Below are 20,331 nucleotides of genomic sequence, written 5' to 3'. Positions count from 1 at the left end.
AATATCTAAAATTTTTAATTAATTTTATTTTTGATGATATTTTATATGTTTAATTTTTATTTAAAAATTTAATTGGTTTACTTAGTTAAAAAAAATTTGAGTTCTTTAATTTTTATTAATTTGGTTTAGTTTGATTTTAATTAAATATTCAATTTTATTAGTAATCAGTTAAAACTCCTTAATTGTAGTAATCATAATGGTCAATCTTTACTGTAAGATTATTGTTAGAAAATTATTAAATTTAAAAATTCAAATATGTCTAATTGATAATTCGACTGAATGAACAATGAATTTGAGATAGATGTCTAGCGATCTGATATAGTATTAAGCAGAATGAAAAATTTTCATCGACTATTAGAATAAATTCGAGAAATATAAAGTGATCGGACACTTTAAACATTGAAATTTGCACAACAATTTCATTGAAGAATGGCTAAGGAAATAAAGATGAAGATGGATAAAAAGGTGACGATACAACTACAGCTAGCCTTATAATGAAAGTCATATATAGATAATAACTAAACAAACATAGGTCAAATGTTGTGAGAACTCTCGAAAGAAGATATAAAAAAATTAGAGTTTGAATCACATTATTCTAAAGGAACGCCTTTGAATTTAGGCAAACCAAGGATAAAGTGAACTCATATTCAAAAATAGTAAAAGAAAACAATATTAATAATTCTTTTTTATGTATAAAAAATAAGATAATATAATGTATTTGATAGCCATAGATTTCATAGATAGCCGTTATTATATATTTTCCCTCCATTATTATTATTATTATTATTATTTAAATCTTAAATAACAATGTTCCTCTAGATAAATTGTTTGAATACTTGGATATTTGTTCCTAAAAATAACTTTGTTTAAAAATTAGAATTTATTTTTTTCTTTTTAATCTAGATATCCAACTTTTTATCATCAATATATAAATTAGGAAGGGCATATGAGATATACTATCAATATTATAAGTTTTTCAAACTCTCCAATTATAATATGCTCTCGATGAGGTTTAAACTCTCATTATTTAAAGAGTCCGTCCTATTTTTTTGCCATCGCATCACAACACTGGGCCAAATTGGAATTTACTAGTTACTATGATTGTAGGTGTTAGACAATATATTTTAGGTTTGTTTTTAGCAATTTTAATATTTATTTAGAATATATTGGGCTGTAAAATCTAATTGGGTGGGCCGTGTCTGGATCCGCGAGGGTTCTTGGGCTCGGTCCTTTTTATTTTGCGCGTCCCTACGAAAGTCGGCGAGGAGGAAGAAATAGGGCTTTGTGGGGGGAGAGCATTCGATGGCGAGCGAAGAGGAGAGCACGGTGAAAGAGCCTCTCGATCTCATAAGGCTCAGCCTTGACGAACGCATCTACGTCAAGCTCCGCTCCGACCGAGAGCTCCGAGGAAAGCTTCACGTACGCGAGCAAAAATTTCAGGCTTTTCTTCCCCCACTGTTTTTTTTAAAAAAATATATATTTTTTTATCGAATTCTTCGGCTTGATTAGTTTTCCATTTGTTTTTGATGTCTGTTGTTCGATTCATTGGTTTGGAATGCATGCTTTACCGATTACATGACTGCTTTTGGTAGCTACTATCTAGGGTTTGTTTTAGAAAAGATGTTTTTTTGATAATCTTTTCACGAAAATCTTGGATAGATAAGCGTTCGTGTTTGGGAATCATATGATGGTTATCGTGTGGTAAATCATGGTGGCAATGTTTTTTTCCCGAGGTTTAAGAAGTTTGCTTGTGACTTTATGTAATCTCCTCGGTGTAGGCTATGTTACATAACATTCTACTTAGGAAGCAATTTTTTTTTAGATTGCTATGCTTTACATATGGTCAAATGATATCTGTCTTGTGCATCGGAGTCCTTAGTAATTTACTTTGGCTGATGTGGGTATGTAATTCTATGATCCTGAATATTTTATCGTCTCTGTATGTCTCTATGTTAAGCTCTAAGGGTCATATGTGGTAGGGTGGAAAGGAGTGGAATGAAAATGGCCTATTCCACTTATAATTTTATTCTAATCTTTGATGGACAAGTGGATCAAATGCACCATTCCAACGGCTGAGCCATTACATTCCTCCCATTCCATAGTTTAAGAGATTGAATGCCTCATTCTGCCACTACTAAATATAATATCACTTATCATTTCAATCTAAATAGAAATAAACAAAACGGGTGGGCGGAATGAATTAGGTGGACTTGATCGGCCTGGCAGGTCCGATGAACTTACGAGCTTGGGAGGCGAAAGGGCTGAGAGGGCAAGGCAGATCAGGCAAGTCAAATTGTTAGGGTGGGCAGGGTAGATCAGACACCAGACAAGTTGAATGTGCTGCATGGACTTGATGGGTTCGATGGTTGTAAGTCTGGGTGGATTTGATGGGCATGTTGAATCGGAAATCAAATAGAGCTTAAACTTGACTTTTTATTATGCTAAAACTGAAGTCTACCTATTCAACTAATATCTAGATACTATAAGTAACTGTTATGCAATAAAAAAAATGTATTGTATTGTTGTCAATTTGCCATTTGTTGCTATAGATAAGATATGGGAGCACAAGAGCAGTGTCTGGTTAGTTCCAATTAATTATAATTATCAATCTAGTTCACATCATGTCCTCTACTTTTCACTTTATTGATGGATATATTTCCTAGGTTATTCAGGACAAACTTTTAAGTTTGCTAGTGATGCTATATTAATTGGGTCTAATTTAGTTAATACTAATTCATGTGGGAATTGGAGAAAAACTCTTAAACCCCAGAGTTTGCAAGTAGAAGCTAATTCTACAACTCTGCAAGTGATCCAGTGAGTATATGAAGTGTATGTTTAGAATTTAGAAATGCAAGAAAGGAGTCATTCAGTGTGTTTCAATGTAGATTGATATATGTACAAGTTTATATGAATTAACATATCTCTGATTACTTACTATCCTAGGAGTAAATTCCATTAACCCTTGATGCATCCTACGATGATATATTTGTCATATCTTCTTACCCTATTGTACGTAGCATTCAACTTTCTTGCGTAATTCACATTGGTTTTAAGGTAGTTCTTTATCAAAGATGTGGTTATGTGCTTAGTATTATTTGTAGTTGGGTATCATAGTAGGGAGAGAAATATGTGATATCACAGACCTTGTTTTTTCCCTCTTGCAGCATTTTGATTGTATACTTGTACAAGGTTGTTTTATTTTTATCCTCACCTCTTAAACATTCATTCTGTTCCAGGCTTATGATCAGCATTTGAACATGATTCTTGGAGATGTCGAAGAGATCATAACTACTGTGGAAATTGACGATGAGACCTATGAAGAAATAGTTCGGGTAAGCTGATCCTGCTACTGTGGTATGATTATCCTATGATGCGATAGTGCCAACAAAACTAATTGCCAAGGTTATCTGATTTACAGATTCTAACTCATATTTATTATAATGAAATGACACATGCCTAGCATTGCACAAATGGTTTTTGGAAAAGTAAGAGTCTACTGACATCATGTTTTTCATAATATACTGTGGAAACTAAGACTAATATCCAAAAAGTATATGGTCTAAGATTTGTTGAAGATTATTGACTTTTATATGATGGCAAATGCCTCGGAACATCAAGGAAAGCAAAATAGAAATGTGACATTGCAGAATATCTAAAATGATTTTAGGTCCATCTTTGACTATCAAGGCCCCCCTTCTACCTTGGCCACAGGAGCTTGGTCATGTTAGTGCCACTCCCTCTGTCAAGGGATACTTTGGTGGACTTTTTGGGTTGAGAATTAGGATGATTAGGTAGACGATACTTCTCTATGCTCTGTGCTGCATACAAGTGGCATGCTATGCTGCTTAGTGAAGCTAAGAGTGAAGCGTTTGCAAGGGAATAATAAGGGGCAACTGATGAATTAGCTGAACCGTATATAGTAAAATTAATATCCTTGGATTTTCATCATCTTTTCATGAAATTCTAAGCTGGTGTACATGATCCAGTGTCTAGAAATATTTAAGTTATAATAAGTGAACTGATAACATGAACTAATTTTCTGTAATTTTTTTGCATGCTACACCATAACAGTGACTGCTGGATTGGGAAAAAATAAACTTAAATTCAGAAACGAATCACAACCAAAAAAGGGTTCTACTTTTAATTTGTGTCACTGGTATGCCTCTAGACTGTACGACAACAACAATAAATAGATAGTATTCCTCCCAAACTCATTGAGTGCAATGTCAATCATCAAAGAGTTTTTATTCTTCCCGCACAAACTTGTCAAGTCGGTCTTCTGCATTCACATAGTGTATGTTTTTCTTCTGTTTGACACCCACGCAAATAACCATACAATGTTGCCAAACTCAAACTATGCATTTTGAGCTTTGCGAAACTAAATTACTTTATCTCTTGTTTCTTTATTTGAAACTTAAGATATCATTCAAGAAAGTTGATTCCCTCAGAATTTTATGTGCATCCTCTATCTTTTTACAGACCACCAAGCGAACTGTTCCGTTTCTTTTCGTTCGGGGTGATGGAGTTATTTTAGTTTCTCCACCTTTGAGGACAGCGTGACAGCCCGACGAAGGATTCTTTGATGATGCACCAATCTGTTACTTCATTTAAGATTGTCTCATGTCCATTTGATGTATCAATAGACGGGAGGTTGAAGCTGTGATCCCTATTTGAACCCCTCTCCAATTCTACTAGAAAACATCTGAATTTGCTGGTGTAAGAATATCAACTCTCATGTTTTTAAGTACATCTTTGTTGCCAGATTATCGACAAGCTATCTCAGTGCAGTTGTCACCGAGTTCTTCACTTGAAATGTCGACCAAATCTTGATGGGTTGCATCCAGAAGCCAACTTGGTCAGAATTTGTTCACAGATGATTCTAAACGGTATCCAATAGGCCCTAGATCATTTTGGACCAAATCAAAATTACTTGCTGATTCCTTGCTGCCCAACCGGCATGTCGGTCCAACTTGATCTTCAAAAGGATATCAGTAAGATGTTCCTTGGCAGGAAGAGTCGTCATAGAAGTGATTTGTGGCATAAAGCTCTCAGTTTAGCGATGATCAGCAAACACAGCTCGATGATGATGAACATTTTTTATACCAAAACCAACCACAGAGTAAGAACTCAATGCACATCACTGAATATTGTAAAAGAAAACCACAATTCCCAGATCATATGACATGACCCTGTTTCTTCAAAATCACCATGTTACTTAGAGGAAACTACTCTCACACAAGATCACATCACCTCTCGAAGTTGGTCTTTGTACATCAAGGACAATCATAATTACGTACTTTGCACAGAAGGAAGCCCAAGTTAACACATTGTGTTCAGAACCACTGAATTGTAGTGCTCGCCGAGGCCGTAAGCGTGTCGATGATACGATAACATTATGCTTGTGTTGCCGACTCCACTTCCCTTCTCAGACTTGTATTCTTTCCCCATCTCCACATCTGGGAAAGAACCGGAATATATGATGATATGTTTCTTGAGACAATGTGTAAGGGCACCAAGCTCCAGTTGTCCTCCCCAAGCTGCTGTTGACTCAACTTCTTCACAGTACTTCTCGAATCTTTCCGAGAGTGAGCTATCTGAATCTACCTCAATTTTACTCTCCGATAGGAAAAATGGTAGAAAATCAAACGCATGGTTTCTCATGTAATTGGCAGCCATTTTGCGAAGCTCCTGGAAACTGTAAGGTGATGTACTGCCCAAGTTGAGTGAGAGCTGGTTTTCAACTGCTCGATAGAGACAATGGCCATCCGGCTTTATCTCGTTGATTGTCAGACCGAGTGGCTCCAACTTCCTCTCCAGTTTCTCGTTTTCAATCATCCGATCGCTAATCATGTTGCTCTGCTCTTCCTGTATCCTCTGCTCTCTTGCAGCTTCTTCTTGTGCTCTTCTTTCTCTTCTCCTTGCTCCTTTGCTGGGTTTGGCCAAGTCGCCATGGGCGACAACATTAACACCAGCAATAGCCTTGACCAAAATATCTAGATTGTCTTTGTCAGCACTGTCACTTGTCTTGTGGCCCAACGCTGCAAGTTCTCGATCATGTTTAGCTTTTAATTGAGTTTGAAGTCGAGATATCTCTTCTTCCAGTTGCTTCTTTTTTGCTTTCTGCTCAGCTTTGCTTCCTTTAGCAGCAGCCTTCTTAAGATTCATTTCCTTGTTATGGAGCTTGGCAATCTCTTGCCTGTAAATACAGAGATAAAACATCGATATGAACAAAGAAATGGAAAATGTGAAATCAAACATTGGATTACTAACTTTCCCATATGAGTTTTTGGTGGCAAGATATGCGTCGCCATAGAAACTGATACATTTTACAAATGTAAAAAAAGACAGCCCTTTGAAGAAGAAAACAAGTTATCAAAACAATAAAACTCAAGAAACAATCATGGATTCAAATTTGCACTCAGAGCAACTCCATGAATGGTACGAGTATCATCAAATTCAATAAACACAATCTAACACCATGGAAACTGCAAATGCTTATTGCAAAATGTAAACACCTAGAATGGATCATGAGTTTATAAAGTTCCAATGTGCTTTATCATATTTATCTAGATTTCTAGATCTGGAAGTCGTCCACTTTGTAATCCACTCAGAAGAACTTGTTTGGAGATCCTAATTCCTAAATCCTATCCAGGTTCAACAAATAACTACAAGTTACATGTTTATGTATCTTTTCCCATGTAAAATTATTCTTAACCAACCTCTAGTTACAGGAGAAGCTAAATTTGTTTCTTTTTCCAGTCACATCCTATCTAAACTGATAGAATTCAATCAGCTCAATGAAAGGATAGGTTTCACATAGCTGACCCCAAATAGTTGGAATACACACGGCTTGATTATGTCAACCGGGCTTCAGTTCGCACCTATTTATTGACTTCAATCCATCCAATTTCTTCCAACGTTTACCGTTCCAAATATATAGATGTATATGAAGTTGCACGCCCATTGTATGCATCCTTACCCAGATAATATAGCATCTGTTATGATTGTAACTATATAACAATATGTTTATTAGCAGAAGTTGAGTTTTGCACCTATTTATTGACTTCAATCCATCCAATTTCTTCCAACTTTTACCGTTCCAAATATATAGATGTATGTGCAGTTGAACGTCCATTGTATGCATCCTTACCCAGATAATATAGCATCTGTTACGATTGCAACTATATAACAATATGTTTATTAGCAGAAGTTGAGTTTCACTAATATCCCAAAAAAGAGACTAAGTGACCATTAATGCCTCCTAAATATAAAATACAACAAATTGGCGAATGCAGATTTTTCCCTCAGAAATTGGTTTTAAAAATTGGACAGGGATGGTTAGCAACTATTTCTAAGTGACAATTCCATGGTATCATCAAGGGGAAAATTCCACTGTACAATACAAGGTTCATGAGGCATCACCAGGTAGTTAAAAATTCAATTTTTATTCACTAAATATTTTTTTAACATTCTAATACTCTAAAACCAGCTTCTTAGTATGTAGGAAATGCCAAGACAGAGAATGCAATAGACTGAGATCAATCTCAAATTCATACAAGATTAAGAAAGTAGAGATCAATCCTAGACCTTTTGGATTGGCAGAGAACTTACTTTGGATCTGATTGAATGAATAACACTGCAATAACTCATGTTAGCATAAGGATTATACTCCTTAATAATCCTACCATCAATAGCCAGACTCAACCAAGTGAGAATCAGTATAAGGAAGATCGTCTTTCTTCGACATTCTATATCTGATCTCACGATGCAAGAAATCCGAAGGCAACAAAAAGAAAAGAAAATTAAAGATACAGCGACTAGAAGAGCGAATTTTGAAGATAAAAGCGTGAGCTTTAAGTGTCACTACCGATGCCTCGAGAGCATCTCCTCGCGGGTCTCCTGTGGTTCTTCCTTGGAAGCACTTCCCTCCGCCTCTTCAGCCGTCTCCATCATCGAGGCAGAGATCTTGGAAGAGGAAGAGAGTCTGATCGGCACGATTCCTCAGAGCGCGGTGCAGGAGAGAGGAAGGCAAGAAGGGTCGAGGTGACGGCGCGACTACAATACTTCGACTTCGACGGCTGCGATGCGAGCGGCCCGGACTAGGGTTTGCCATTCTGCATGTATAAAAAATATTAAATTTGTTTATCGAATAAAAGGTTCACACAACGCCTTGAATTAGAATTAGAATTAAAATTATTAAAAAAATAGTTGTTAAATTAATTATTCTAGTGAAAATGTTCATGAAACGGTAAGAGTTAGTTTGTTAAATTTTAATATATATATATATATATGGGATGAATAATATTGTAAGCAGAATTGTTCAATTTTTTTTTAAAAAATTAATATTATTTCTCTTGAATAAAATCATGATAAATAAACATAATATGTCGAATTTTTTTTATCATGCAATTGTGATATTGAATTTATTTTTGTGCTGAAAATCTAAGTGATACATCCTTATTATATAACATGAAATTAAACTAAATTAAATGGGTTTTCACAAGAATAGCTAGTCTATCTCCTATGAATTTTTATACAATAACATTCATACATTTAATTACAAAATAAATCAAATAATGCTTCCATACCTACTTTCACTTTCCAGCGAAAATATATTTTCTCTTGGAAAAAATTCAAAAGAACAACGTCCTTTATTTTTGTTATTATCATGGATAGGATATTTTAATTTTTAAAAATATTAAAATAATATTTTATTTTTTATCTTAAAAATATCTTTATTCCAACAATCTAGTAGCAACTTTAACCAAAACTACTCCAATATACAATAAAATTATTCCTAATTAATCAAAATTATTACATATAAAATATTATTATATCAAAATATCTTTTTTCAATTTTAGTCAAAATTACTCCAAATATCCTTTTGACTAAAATGATAATAAAAAACACTTTAAATTTTTGCCCTTTTCACTTTGTGCCACTCTCAAAAGAATACATATTCATAGGATTTTTTTTTGAAACAAAATAAATAAACTTAACTAAAATAACAATCTCTGCTTTGCAACTGAAGAACAGATGGCTCTAATTCAGTTTAACTTCAAGCAGTTGAGAGCATTCACTTGGAACCTGGAGAAGCCAGCAGCTTAACTTAGCCAAGACAGTGTGATACCACATGAGTGACTTTGGGTAAAATGTGAACCTGAATTAACTTGCCGACCGAGTGAACTTTGCGATAAAAAGCCCACTAGTTTGGGATGTCTTAGGGTCGAAGCGCAAAGTTCCCGGAATTCCGCCGCTTCTACAGGGCCAGTCGGCGGCGGGTTCCACATGTTGCAGCTCTGCAAAGATCAGAAGTGATGTAAATGAAGTAAAATGAGAAAACTCAAGGCCTAACATAAGAATTGAAACCTAAAAGGAAATTCTAAAAGAAGCATTAAAAAGAACCACACTAGAAAAAGCTCCTTGGGTAGAAGTTGTAGGTAAATCTTTGTAAGGAGGCAAGGAGTGATCGCCAAAGCAATGAGCTCGAAGAAAGTGCCACTCCTGATAGACTTCTAAGGCTCAGGGGTAACGAACAAACCGAAACATGCATGGCATCTCTCTTGAAGGAATTGGCTCAGCACTTGAGTTCCTAAGTACATCTTATACTACAATCTTTTATGTATCCTAATCATACTATAAACAAGACTATTTGCAGGTACTGTGCGCACACACCGTAAGTGAAGTACAAAGCAAATACCATGAATCATGATGAAACCCTTGAAGTATTGGCTTCCAAGAAGGTAGATACAGTGGCTTTTCTCATACTCAAGGACAAGATTATAACAATTACAAAGGGAAAAACAATTTTAAATGTTGGCTAGTAACTAGTTAGAACTTAGCTAGACAAACATATATAAATCTACTACATTTGATAATTGTGCCAGTCATACTTTGTATATTTGAAAATAAAAAAAGATGACTCTTCTGCAAAAGGTGGATCCGCCACCTTAGCGGCCCCACACGGTCGGCCCCACGACCATCTGTGAGGAGGTAAATCGAGAAAGTGCAGTTGGTTACGACGCAGGAGGGTATTGTCTGGCTTCGTCAGGATTCGAACCCTTGCCCTCTTCTGCAAGTCTGCTGCGTCGTAACCAACTCACCTATGCCCCGGGGGCAAAAAAAAAAAAAGATTGCTCAAAATAGGCCAAAGGATGTGGTGAAAATGATCATTAATTCTCACAACAATCATGAGATGTTCACCTAAATTGGAAGACTGAGTATTAACAGTATTAACAGTGTAGAAAAAACTGGGTAGAGCCAGATAGAGGCAGTATTACCATGGCTCTACCACCTAGTCAATTCTGTAAACTTTCTCATTTTAGAAATGCTAATTATACAGTACCACTCAGTCTCTATGCTGAATCTATTTTATGCCTCATTTGATTATATGATGCTTCACTCTCACAATTCTTTGTAATTTCTAATGCATAAAGAGAATTTTAACTTTGGAACATTAGGATATCTGCACCTAAATTTGCTAATTTCTCCAATCATGAAAAATAGAGAAGATAAGTTGAGAAAATATAAACATGTTCAAAGATGACAAATATACAATTACACAACAAAAAGATAAAGGTTTTAACCATAACTACTATAAATGACTATATCATAAATCTTTGTATATTATATAATAGATTGTCTATTAGTGACAAAACTTTTTGTCATTAATACACAATTTTATTTTTTTAGTGTTAGATAAGTTGAACGATCATGGGTGAAGTGGTGATTAGTATAGGAAGATCTAAAAAAACATCAGAGGAAGTAATTGAACTAATTTAAAAGATCTCAATATTTTTCATATAGCTGACTTCGAACTTAAAACTAACAAGGATTGATGATGAGATAATGGCGAGTACTATTTCCAAGGAATAAAAGGCCGTGTACTACTAAATCTTCATCTTGATCTAAATATTACAAGTAATTGAATATAAAACTAAATGCAGATTGCAATAAACTATGAAATACTGAGATATGAAAACATAATAAATATGTCAACTAAGTACCAGCTGAAGAATTTCTCAATAGGAATTGCTTCACCACGTCCTCATTTTGGGCAACTGTTAAACTGGAAGCATGACAGGTAATCCAATATCCATGAGATTAATAGAATCCACACATTGTATTATATGAAAACAATTGAGTAAATACATAAACTTTGTTTAAGCATAGCCAAGAAAATATACTTTTTGAGTGTAGGCAATAACCAACTGTTTTTTCTCTAGTTTGATGGAAGCAGAAAAATTATCTCAGAAAAGGACAGAAAAAGTTTACTGAAAATGAAATAGGTTACAGATGAATAAATGAGTTGTCTCAACTATTTGGGTTCCACTCGATAGATCTTATTTGCCATTTTGATCATTAGGAATACATAGGCCATTTCAGTGTCTCATTTAAATCTTTTTTAATCATGTAAGGCAGATTCTTTGATCTTCCTAAGTCCCACATATTTTTTATAATTAACTGATTCAACTAGGTTCGTTAATTAATTATATTGTTCATCTTTCATGATGTCAATATTTTGTTAATCTATTTTATTTTATCATCTGCAAAGGTAAAACAAACTGCTCGGATATAATACTATCTTATATCATTTTAACCCATACATTTACATTCAACATTTGCTATGCTATGCTATATTAACTTTTTTAGCAAGTATTGCTTTTATTATTGCATTTTTAAGATGCCGAACAGTCATATTTAAACACCAGCCAAAGATATTGCATAAGTTGCATGAGTTATCATGCATCATCTTATTTTTGTTTTAGATCAAAACTAATGCTGTGTTTGTTTACTTATGTGTTGACCATACAGTTAAATAAAGTTTCTGGAGGATGCATAGCTTGCAGTTTAAACATTAGATATGAGTAAATCAATTATAGTGATGATTGTGAATTCATCAAGGCGCATTTTGAAAATAAGATGAGCTACACAAATGCCTTAAAAATAGGATTTTCTGATCAAGGATGATTCATAAGCCTACTGCAAAAGAGAGATGGAACATTATTACAAAATGACTAGACCATCCCACGTACACCATGCTAGATCACTCAAAATCTAAGTGACATGGAATCCAAAAAGGTGAAGTCTCATAATGCCTGCCGTGGACCAGGGATCCATTTTTATGTTATGTCCAGCATGACTTGCACACACCTATTATTTGTGGTTCTGATACTAACAAATTAAGACTTATTAACTTTAAAAAGATCCACATCCATGACATATATTGCAAAATTATTTAAGAAAAGAAAGCTGGCTAAATAAATTCCTCTTGAGCAAGAAACATACAGTTGGCAATTTCATGGTTGAGGCTAGAGAAAATAATACTAAACTACACACATATTTCTCATCACACCACGGCGAACAAGAATTAGCATCCAACAACACACCTGCAAGTGCTATAGACTAATGTTCCACCAACTCTTAGTAATCTGAAACCATTTGTCAGTAATTGCAGCTGCATGGGAAGGAAACAACTAGATATTGTTTCCATTGGGATAAAAAATACATGGAAAGCTCAATTGAATAATAGATTTCAGGTAAACAAAACACTGGCATACTATATTTATAATTGCATTTACCAAGTCACAGTGTTTACTAATAAGCAGTGAGATGCAATATCATAGTCAACTAGGAAACAGCATCTGTTAGTAAAGCAAAAGCAATGTCCACTGATACCTTCTTTTGAAAGTTGAACAGAGGGAGAAATTAGGAGAGAGGATGATATAATATAAAAGAAAGCAGAATCATGCTAAATTTGGATTATCACTGTATTTCAATTTAGCATGAAAAATGAAATTTCTTGAGACTCTATTTAGCAAAACAAGGAGGCTCCTTTGAATGATCATGGAATGGATCTTGTCTTCAGTCTCCAACAAGTGTCAGTGTCAACCATGCTCAAAATGACTCCTAATTTTAATTAAGGTAGATCCAGCCTAAGGATTGTTTTATGTAAACTTTGCTGTGAAGCAGTTTGGAAGTATCCAAGGGTTGCTAATATTGGATTGCTCATGCAGTATTCAACAGATGAAAAATGTTGACATAGAGTATAAAGAATTTATGATAGTCATAGACATCATGTGTTGCAAACAAATCAGAGAGTTACCTTTTTACATGATGGAGTTATGATGAGATTCAAAGGAACTCTATTCCAACACGTTAAAGTCTGATGGCATCACTTAGAAAAAAGCCCAAGCTATAGTATACTCAATGGTACCCAGCACATTCCAAGGGCGAAGTACACACTAAACTGGGCATCCTTAACAGGTGGACCAACTGAAGTTAACAAGGTGCTTATGCTGTATAACTGTTGATATAGTCAGAATTCAATTATGGGTTCTCTTTTCATTACCATGTTAAGTTTGTTTGGTTGAATCCTTGTCCCAAGGTCTAAGCTAGAAAAGGGACTAATATTTACTTTCACAAGCAAACATCACATGTATCTTATAAATAAAAACTTGATGAAATATACAAGATATACCAAGCTGTTAATCAGTGGTTCAATAGTTACCTGAAGGTGGTGCAGAGAGTCTATTCTTTTCACATCAAGTACACGACGTTCTAATGTTTCCCATCCCCAATTCTCAAACTTTTGAATGTGTTTTAAGGATCCATCATGTGTGCACTCTGCATCCACAAGAACCTAAACAAAGATTCAAACAAAAATCTACAAGTAAAGATTAATCATCAAAATAAACTTGCACACTTTGTATGCGAAGAACAGTGGCAAGATTTAATAAACATCAGCAATTCAGTAAGGTAATTTTAAAATGTTTGATTTGTGAAAAATTCCTATTTCCAGTATTTGTGTTGGCAAAAAAATAATTGGAAATTGAATGGAAAAGTAAATCAAATATTTATCATAGTTTTGATACCATTGAATAATATATATATATATTTTACAAAAGAAGCTTGATCTTCATCAAAACCAAGAAAATGATTACTAAAAAGTCTTGGGGGAAACAAACTCAAAATGAACACAGAAAACAGTGGACTGTTTTTGTAAAATAATGTATATTGATATGACAAAAGTAGTATGTAAAACCACTAGTTCTATTTGCACTTGTTAGGGAGTTGCCTTTAAATATACAAGAGGTAAGAGATTATTTGTAATATCCCTTATTTACCAATAATATATGAAGGTAGAGAGAGCTACAAAGGTTATTGAGAAGAAGGCATCCTAATTTTTTCCTTCAACATGGTATCAAAGCCGCCTCCTCTTTCTCCCTTGCGTAATCCCATCCATCAGTGCCTCCTCTTCGTCGTTCTCTACACAAGTATTGTACATCATTTGATCCGTGCAACCTATCCGGCGAGTGTCTCCTCTTCCTCCATGTGACCTACCATCACTCCTTGTTCAGTCTTCACACACTATCCCTCATCATGCAATCATCCCCCTTTCTCCATACATCATCTCCCACACTTCGTCATCCATCATTCGTGAGTTCTTCAGTGTTCGATGTGTGCCCTTTATTTTGTGGTCAATTATTAATTTTCGAGGGGCGTGAAAACATTTTTTTTAGTCAATAATTCCCCTTCTAGAAAGAATGGGATAGGTTACCTATCATGTAGCATGATTGACAACAAACAATATATTTACTTAATATATAAATTCTACAATAGTTTCGTGCCAAACCAGTATATGATTCCTGCCTATTAAGAAAATTAAATAGAAAGCTCTCCATGGCAACTAGACAAAACAATAAGCCATGGATGCTGCAATGCTTGTTATGCTATTTGGCCAATTCACAACTTTTCCAGTAATGCCTTCAGAAAACAACTGATAGCAAATTGAATGGTTAGCATTCAAGTCAGGATAGCAAACTCTGCATATCACGAGGACTTGCTAAATTGCAATATATTTCTTTTTGAATTTACAAATGATCAAGTTCGATTAATGCTAATTATACAGTGAAAAGGTCCGGCAAGTAGTATAATTAACTGAAAACAAGAGCACTGACATGCACCAAGTAACATGAAGATGATAAAAAAAATACAGGCAACAGGATTATACCTTGTCATAGCCAGAAGTTGACGGCATATCTACTGTGTGAAATAACTCAGTTCTACGTAATCCAATCACACCAGAATGTCTACCATAGAAAATCAGTTCCGGTGTTGATTGAATTTGATTTGAAGTGGCAAAATTTCCAGCCTTAATAGTTTTCTTTCTCTCTCTCCATGATCTCTTGCCAGTCCACTCAGCAAAGATATCAGGGTTGTTCTTGCTAGACATCCCTATGGAGTTACCATCATGTCCAACTGTCCAAGTTTATGAATCTCAGTGAACAAGCTAATCTAAAGAAAAATAAATAAGTTAAGGGTATTACTACATTGTCTTGTTTCAGGATAAGACTTCAATGGTAAAAGAGAAAATGATGTTCCATCAGCAACAAAGAGCCGGCAACGATGTCCTAAGGAATATTTCTGCAACATTGTACGACAAGCAGCCAGACGTTGTCTAGCAATGTCAACACCAGTAAGCGAACCAGAATTACCAAGAAGTTCTGCCAGCATGCAGAGCTTTGCACCTAATATCAATCAAAACATTGAGCAAAAGATGCCACACTTAATTTTGGAAAAACACACCTGAAGCACTGCAAAAAGCACAGTTACCAGATAATGCAGACCCATCAATGGTTGTCAACATTGTCTAACTAAGTTGGTTCAAGTAAAATTCAAATCGTTTTATTTTCCAATAAAAAGTGTCTACTATGTCGACATAAACATCTGGGGTGTCTTAATTTTTCTTCCAAATATAACTAGTGGAATCTGAGTTCTGAAAATTGTTGGAGGAAAACCTGTTAGAATGCAAAAACTGAGAACCAAGTGACATGACGGTGATGGGATTCAAAGGTCAGATGTCAGATGAGGGCTTTCAAGGGGATTATTCCTGGATCATAATGCCTACTGAAGTTAGCTAGCAGCACTTGCAACAGAATATGCCACATGAGTAGAAGGATGCACTAAAAATGGGCCTAGGCAGGGTCCAAAGTCAGATGCTGATTCAAGAAACTTGAAGAGCCAACTGAAAACAGCTGGAGTTAATTCTCTGGAGAAAAATTAACGTACCTGACATTCCTAAATTTGCTGTATTTATAGAAAGTAATAATAGTGCATTGTATAGTCAAATGTGGAATAAGACATGCCATGGATCGAGGTTTAAGATATCCTTCCGGTGTCAGGTCTTAGTGGCTAGCCGAAATACCAAAGAAGGAAGAGACGGTAGGAGAAGAGAGAAAATGATAGAGAAGACAAAGAAGATAACCAAGGCATACCTAGTCAAGTAGTTCTATCCTTTGCAATCAGTGATCCATATGTGAACCAGGTGGAACTTCCTCACTCAATGACCACACGTTAATATAAGGTCATGCATAAACTTTCTGTTGAATCCCCATGTTTTGATGAGGTTTCCTTGTTGGCAAACTGATGGAATCATTTTCACCTGAAAATGAGGTTGACCAAGCCCCTGACAAGTAGACAACCTATGTTAATCACCAAACCTCCTATCCATCATGGGACATGAATTGAAGTGGTGCTCAAACCTAGTTCCAATGACCAAGCTTATTGAAAACACGAGACTTGAATTTCAAGTAAGAAAGACAAAATTCAAAGATTGAAGAGACTCAAAACTTTAGGAGGTTTGTGAATTTAAGCAAAGTTTCATATCAGTCAAAATCATAAAATTAACACGATGAACGGATTGGATCTGTCTCAGGCCATACTTGAGTCCAACCAACTTATCAGACCCAAAAAGAAAATTCACAGGAAATAGTTGATTTTTGGTTTGTTTGATTTATCAGATTCTCCCACACAATTAGCTTCCTCTACGGTTAGACACACACTGTACCAGCACAGCAGGCTTCTTCAGGCTAAGTGCCACATAAAACTAGCTAACTGATAGAATCTAATAACTTGCAATGTGCATAGATGGATGCAGCAGAATGTTCAAAATTATAACCTTTATGCTAAGAATTGTTTTACCGTATAGCAAATGCAAGAAGTTCAATGGGAGACTGATTAAAAGAGGTATATCAGATGTAGGTACCTGGCGCTGCACACAGATCAAGAACATGATCTCCTGGTGAGATATTCAAAGCTGAAACAGCAGCTCCAGAGGCTGCATCCATCCCATAGATCTGAATGGCAGTTACTACTCTAGATAAGCAAAGGCATTTTGATTCTGACTAAACTATCGCATAACTAAGAAATTTTTAATGCCTTCTACATAGTAATAAAGATATTCCTTTTAGCTAGATTATATTTAACTGAATGCATTAACTGGGACATATAATGAAGCCAATTTTTTTTTTATTAACCCTAAGGCAGTCAGGCACCAGCACCCCTCAAATTTATGTTCCCCAATCTCATTTAAATATTCTAAATTTAAGTACTCTGCTGGTTATACTCTCTTCCTGCATAAAGATCCTGTGCTCGTTAAAATTTGGACATATGCAGCATCTTTTGTTTCAAGACAAATACAATAACACTGTTGACCTTTAAGCCGTTTCTATGCATCTGAAACACCAATTCCAGTTACCTTGTACAGGTTTAACTTATTGGAAGGAGATTCTGAAATCATGGGAACTCCAAAACCAGAACTTAGAACAAAAAAAAGAAGTTGAACTTAAAAAGCCACCTCAGTCCAAAATATTGTTAGACAGACTAAATTTGTGTATGATACTCGTTATAGAAACTGGGACATCAAACCTAAGATACTTTACGGACAGCGAACTCATGCTAATCTTATCTATTCAAATCCTGCCAGAGGCCAATAAATATTTAGATGGTCTAGGAATAACTATAGAAACAATGTAGGATCGTAGGAGAAGTTTACTTTGAACAACACTGTAGTAATAATTTTGATGACAAAGGAACTGTTGTTCAATCAACATCTGTACTTCTCTTTGGAAAAGTTGTGTGACTTACAAAATCAGATAAAGGAATCATACAAGCCATCCAAGATGGAACTGAATAAAGGATGGGCACTCAGACACAACCTAAAAAAGAAGCAAAGTTTTTTTAGGATAAACATAATTTGTATTCACCATACCTTTCCTTCTTGGTATGCCTCGGAGCCAGCAATTTGAATCTGAGGTGGGATGGCAAAGAAACCTGGAAGCCATGTGATTTTCTCAAGCTTACAATTGAGTTCATCTTCTATCTCCAAAAGCTGGGACTCAAATCCTGGTTTTACCCTTTGAATATAGCAAGTAGTGAGCCAATGAGAAAATTTAAACAATTCATAACCGAATGTATACGACCTAGAAAAAATCTTGGCATAGGAACACAAAAAAAGTCTGTAACCAAAAAACAACTTGCAAGCACGAGAAAAATCTACTTCCTTCTACCTTATGTAGCGCGGAACAGTCTCCGCCATGGTATAAATGGACGGGTCCAGCCCATTTGCCTCTAGAAAATGAAGAAATGCATCCGGCAAAGGTAAAGTGCCAGCTTTCTGCTCGTCACAAAGGGACGGAAGCATCTCTTTTGAACCCACTGAGCTTTCTGCTTCAAGTTCACCCTACCAAATTCTGATAACAGATCTCACTAAAGCACCTAAAACCCTGAGAACGTAGTTTTTTTAGAACATTCGGATGAATCGACTCTATAATTCATGCATGAAATCGACTGAAAAATCGTCAACGATCGCATTAGTCATCCAAAAAATAGATACGAGTCGAATCAAAGAAGTAGCACTTTCTTAAAACGAGGAATCCCACAGCTTCTCTAAAAACCCTAGTCACACTCGCATGACAGAAAGATCGAAGCGTATTACTGAAACGATCGAAGGAGGAGACCACGATGTTGCCGAGCGACGGCGAAGGGAGAAAACAAAGAGGCCCGAACTAATTGCTTGACATGACTTCTTTTAATAATAAATTTACTTCTGACCTAAAAATAATATTTTTTGAATTATTTTTTCTCTCCATGAAAAGTATATTTTTATTTATTATGTTACATATTTCATTTACTGTTCAAACTCACAAAATATACCCCAAAAGGGGAAAACATAGAATAAAGATTCATTGAGGCTTGTCAGGAAGGACAACACCGAGTCTTATAGTTGAGCGTTCAGGAATTACCGACTCGATCAAGTTTTCCAAACTCAAACAGCACAAAGATAAGAAATAAGGAGACACACCATCTCAATTCACATAGTTTGGAAGGAAACCAAGATGTACACTCTTGTACACTCTGATGACTAATGATTCCTGAGATTTGATCTGCCTGAATTGGTTATAATTCAAAGATGTTGATAGATTTGGACTCAACAAAGATTAAATATTGCAATAATTGATAAATAATACCTATCACATTAATACATATCTAATAGACAATATCAAATTAATAATGAACTATGAAATGAAATATCTGTAAAATCAAATTACTAATAATATAATAATTAGCAAATACTACATATTATCATATAATGTTAACCATATTTTATTTAAATAATTAATAAAAAACATAAAGTTAATATACATATGTTTTTTTGGTATTTATCACAATTTTTGAATAATTTATGCATGGTAATAGAGATCCTTTTGGCTGATTTCAACTGAGGAAACAAACACCCCATTATAAAATGTAGAACTCCAATTTCATGTCCTTACAAGTTTCATGTTAATACTAGTAGGGCGAATTGTTGAGTTCGAGTATCACAACTCATTCTTAGAACTTAGATGGTGGAAGGATCACTTTAGAATGCATTTTCAAGAGTATACTAAGTCGTGGAGTAACATGTTTGCTGCCTAAAGGAAACAAAACAGAAAATATCAAATACAAAGATTGATTCTGAAACTTTTCAAACGATATTTACTAGAAATAGACAACCATGACTACAATGAAATGGCATAAGATTTTCTTTGCTAGCCACAAACCTCAGTTGAATGCCTGAGATGTCGAGCCTTGCCTGAATGATTTCTCTGAAGTGAGCTCATGATTCTATCTTTCAACGTGATTACTAATATGATATCTCAAAACTGTAGAGATCAAGTTGATGAGGCACCATGAGTTATTTTGCACCATGAAGGATGGCTAACGATAATGAAATAAACACTTATCATCAAATGTTTGGTCAGTAAGTGTAAATATAAACAATTCAGACAAAAATATTATTGCGGTTATGGCAGCACATTAAGATTTAATCTATCATTCAGTGAGTAAGGGAAATGAAAACAAGCAGTTTCACTTCATTATGAAACAATCTGATGAAAATCAACAAGACAGGTGGGTGAGACTAGCTGAGGTAGTAGTTGACAGGCATGGTGTGAATGAAGCAGTATTCATCTACCAAACTCTTAAGTGAGAGCAGGTCATTTATGATAA

General features: G+C 35.1%; 3 protein-coding genes across 5 annotated transcripts; 1 reads left to right on the top strand and 2 right to left on the bottom strand.

Moving 5' to 3' along the window:
- The first annotated feature begins 1,274 nt into the window (after window positions 1-1,274).
- Window positions 1,275-4,760, top strand: LOC141813923 (sm-like protein LSM3B). The gene is made up of 3 exons (XM_074701931.1): window positions 1,275-1,419; window positions 3,237-3,332; window positions 4,480-4,760. Exons 1-3 carry the CDS (start codon window positions 1,303-1,305, stop codon window positions 4,558-4,560), a joined length of 294 nt encoding a protein of 97 aa, XP_074558032.1. The 5' UTR covers window positions 1,275-1,302; the 3' UTR covers window positions 4,561-4,760.
- Window positions 4,761-5,084: 324 nt separating this feature from the next.
- LOC141813921 (OVARIAN TUMOR DOMAIN-containing deubiquitinating enzyme 5-like) lies at window positions 5,085-8,065 on the bottom strand. The gene is made up of 2 exons (XM_074701930.1): window positions 7,868-8,065; window positions 5,085-6,196 (listed from the first exon to the last, which is right to left on the bottom strand). Exons 1-2 carry the CDS (start codon window positions 7,951-7,953, stop codon window positions 5,320-5,322), a joined length of 963 nt encoding a protein of 320 aa, XP_074558031.1. The 5' UTR covers window positions 7,954-8,065; the 3' UTR covers window positions 5,085-5,319.
- An 835-nt stretch (window positions 8,066-8,900) lies between these two features.
- LOC141813469 (rRNA (cytosine-C(5))-methyltransferase NOP2C) lies at window positions 8,901-18,593 on the bottom strand. 3 transcript variants are annotated; one of them, XM_074701438.1, is made up of 10 exons: window positions 18,351-18,593; window positions 18,053-18,197; window positions 17,048-17,138; window positions 15,330-15,530; window positions 15,014-15,261; window positions 13,511-13,642; window positions 12,390-12,457; window positions 11,007-11,068; window positions 9,161-9,299; window positions 8,901-9,087 (listed from the first exon to the last, which is right to left on the bottom strand). In XM_074701438.1, the coding sequence occupies exons 1-9, from the start codon at window positions 18,482-18,484 to the stop codon at window positions 9,166-9,168; spliced, it is 1,215 nt and encodes a 404-aa protein (XP_074557539.1). In that variant the 5' UTR covers window positions 18,485-18,593; the 3' UTR covers window positions 8,901-9,087; window positions 9,161-9,165. The 3 variants fall into 3 exon arrangements, with proteins under 3 accessions (XP_074557539.1, XP_074557541.1, XP_074557542.1); XM_074701440.1 differs by having other exon boundaries at window positions 15,333-15,530; XM_074701441.1 differs by lacking the exons at window positions 8,901-9,087; window positions 12,390-12,457 and having other exon boundaries at window positions 9,171-9,299.
- Window positions 18,594-20,331: the final 1,738 nt, after the last annotated feature.

This window comes from Curcuma longa, chromosome 20, assembly GCF_044706935.1.
Source record: "Curcuma longa cultivar G26 ecotype Majalengka, Jawa Barat chromosome 20, ITB_CL_G26_1.1, whole genome shotgun sequence".
Taxonomy (NCBI): domain Eukaryota; kingdom Viridiplantae; phylum Streptophyta; class Magnoliopsida; order Zingiberales; family Zingiberaceae; genus Curcuma; species Curcuma longa.
This window is presented reverse-complemented; position numbering and strand designations above follow the sequence as displayed.